Source organism: Eufriesea mexicana, unplaced genomic scaffold, assembly GCF_001483705.2.
Source record: "Eufriesea mexicana isolate 0111107269 unplaced genomic scaffold, ASM148370v2 scaffold80163, whole genome shotgun sequence".
NCBI classification, from domain to species: Eukaryota; Metazoa; Arthropoda; class Insecta; order Hymenoptera; family Apidae; genus Eufriesea; species Eufriesea mexicana.
Window position 1 is genome coordinate 51 of NW_016983727.1, and position 2,278 is coordinate 2,328.

General features: G+C 38.7%; 1 protein-coding gene across 1 annotated transcript; it reads right to left on the reverse strand.

The window, feature by feature from the left end:
• Window positions 1-1,027: 1,027 nt before the first annotated feature.
• Window positions 1,028-1,960, reverse strand: LOC108554724 (cytochrome P450 9e2-like; the record flags this gene model as incomplete). Its single annotated transcript, XM_017910097.1, has 1 exon — window positions 1,028-1,960. A coding segment is annotated over exon 1 (789 nt), but the record flags the coding sequence as incomplete, so codon positions are not given.
• Between the last annotated feature and the right edge of the window lie 318 nt (window positions 1,961-2,278).

Here is a 2,278-nt window from a genome sequence, read left to right on the forward strand (position 1 = left end):
CCTTCACTCGCCATATTTTTCACCCTTTACAGATATTTTCTCCGCGCTGTATCCTGCCCACCATTGAGATCCGCTCCATTTTGGAGATGGTTAATTCAAAAATTTTTTCCGGCCATTTCTATCGCAATATCTTTTATCTCAATTTTTTTATGGGTAGTTTAAAGTTGAAAGTACAGTCTGTGAAAGATTCATATGGCTATCTTCTTCCCAACATTTTCTATGAATTTTTAAAGAATGGTTATGATAGAGTTTACGTCATAGTCTGCTCTCTTAATAGCGCGTGTATATTATATCTTAATCATTATATTATCATTGTATTTTAATCAAGTGCGTGTATCACTTGACTATAACAGTTTGTATATTCTTCTAATATTTTAATCTTTCAAAATCAAACTAAAATATGGACACTGTTTCCATGAAACGTTTCAACCGTGTGTGCTATCCTTGAAGTTCTAGTTACTGACAGATGGCGTTGATTGTCAAAACATAGATGCCCTTAAAATGTCAAGAGGTATATTCTTGACCCAAATACCCTATTGCACTGCTATTCAATTACGAAAAATTATATATGGAAGTAGTATTTAATTTTAATTGCCCACTATGTATCTATATTCCATGGACGATAAGACTGGATAAAAATTTGAGAAATTCTAGAAATTCTGTGCACGTTGGAACGTATGAAATACAATTATGGTTGCATGATTAGTATAGCTTATGATCTCGAAACTTGACAGGAAGAATTCCTGACGAGTTAGACACGTCATTGTAGTGCAAAGGGTTAATCGCACTGTCGATAATAGGAAGAATTCGTGACGAGCTAAACACGTCATAGTAGTGCATAGGGTTAATCGCACTGTCGATAATTTATGATTTTTATATACTTTCTAAATGAATTATCTGACAATCTTTAGCAAAGCGAGTTATAAGTAAGCTGATAGAGGCTAGGAAGTAGCGAGGCACATCTCACCCCATGTGAGAGTAGGCATCCACCATGACAAATCTCGGCTCATGATCATTTGTCACGTACCTTTTCCTTCCTCATCCGAACCGTGTCATCTATAATCCGCAGGAAATATTGGCGTGCATCTTCAGTGAACATCCTGATACCCAACAGTTTGGACACCAGAGGAAAATTCTTGCCAATTATGAACTTCAGTGACAAGGAAGACATGAAATCCACGGTTTCCTTAGCGAACGAGTAGAACTCGTTCTCCGGGTTCCTCATCGAGTCCACGGTCAGTCCAAAGTTACAACTGGACACCACGTCGTTGGTGTACCTTCCCACTAGTTCCTTCGTGTCCAACACCTGTCCCTCCTTCGACCTATCCGCGACGAAGTCCGTGAAGTTGTCCGCGCAGTCATCGATCAGATTCAACATCATCTTCAACTTGCTGCCAGTGAACGTAGGGCTCAGTAGTTTCCTCATGTCCCTCCAATGATCACCTCGCAAGGCAAACAGGTTCTTCCCTACCAAGGGATCCTGTTCTTCGTCCACGAAGCCACGATGGTCGCAGAAATGGTCGAAATTCTTCACAGCGATGGAGGTGATCAGTTCGGGATCGCGAATCACTATTACCGGTGTCATGAAATTGTAGAAACCAAAGTACTTGGTATGGGAGAATCGATGGTAGAGCTGTTCCAAGTGTTCGTGCATGGGAATACGACGGAATAGGCTTCGAGTCATGTTGCCTAGGATCGGGATTGGTGGTTCATGGGGGATGTCTAGGTGCTTGAAATGAGTCATAGGCTTCCATAGGTAATAATATATGAGAAGGAAACTCGAAATTAGGGACAGAGCTAACGTGAAAGGATCCATGTCTGCGCAGGTCTTCACTTTAGATTTAATTTAAGGATTATTCTTCACTGAAATGAATTAGTCTGCACTAACGATTTGAAGTTTGAATATTATCGATGGATCACGTGAAATTCATAAATGAAGTAAGTTTAGGCGAGTGTACGATTGCAACTGATAAAGTAGGACTAACTGCGCGTAGAAATCATGGGAGCGAGAGATAAGAGGTTATGTTTGATTTCGGCTTTTTTGATTCACGGTGCATGAAGAAGAATTAATTTGTACGAGGAGAATTATGCAATTCGGTAATATGCATTTTAGATTAAGTTCGAGATAGTGTTTAATAGGGAATGAAGTATCATTGTGGAATGGGAAATCTCATGCTGTTTGAATAGAAAGAGTTGTATGTGATCTTCGTGTTTTGATATTAATTAATATTTATTAATTGGTAATTATTATTATATTATTATTAATATATTATTACTA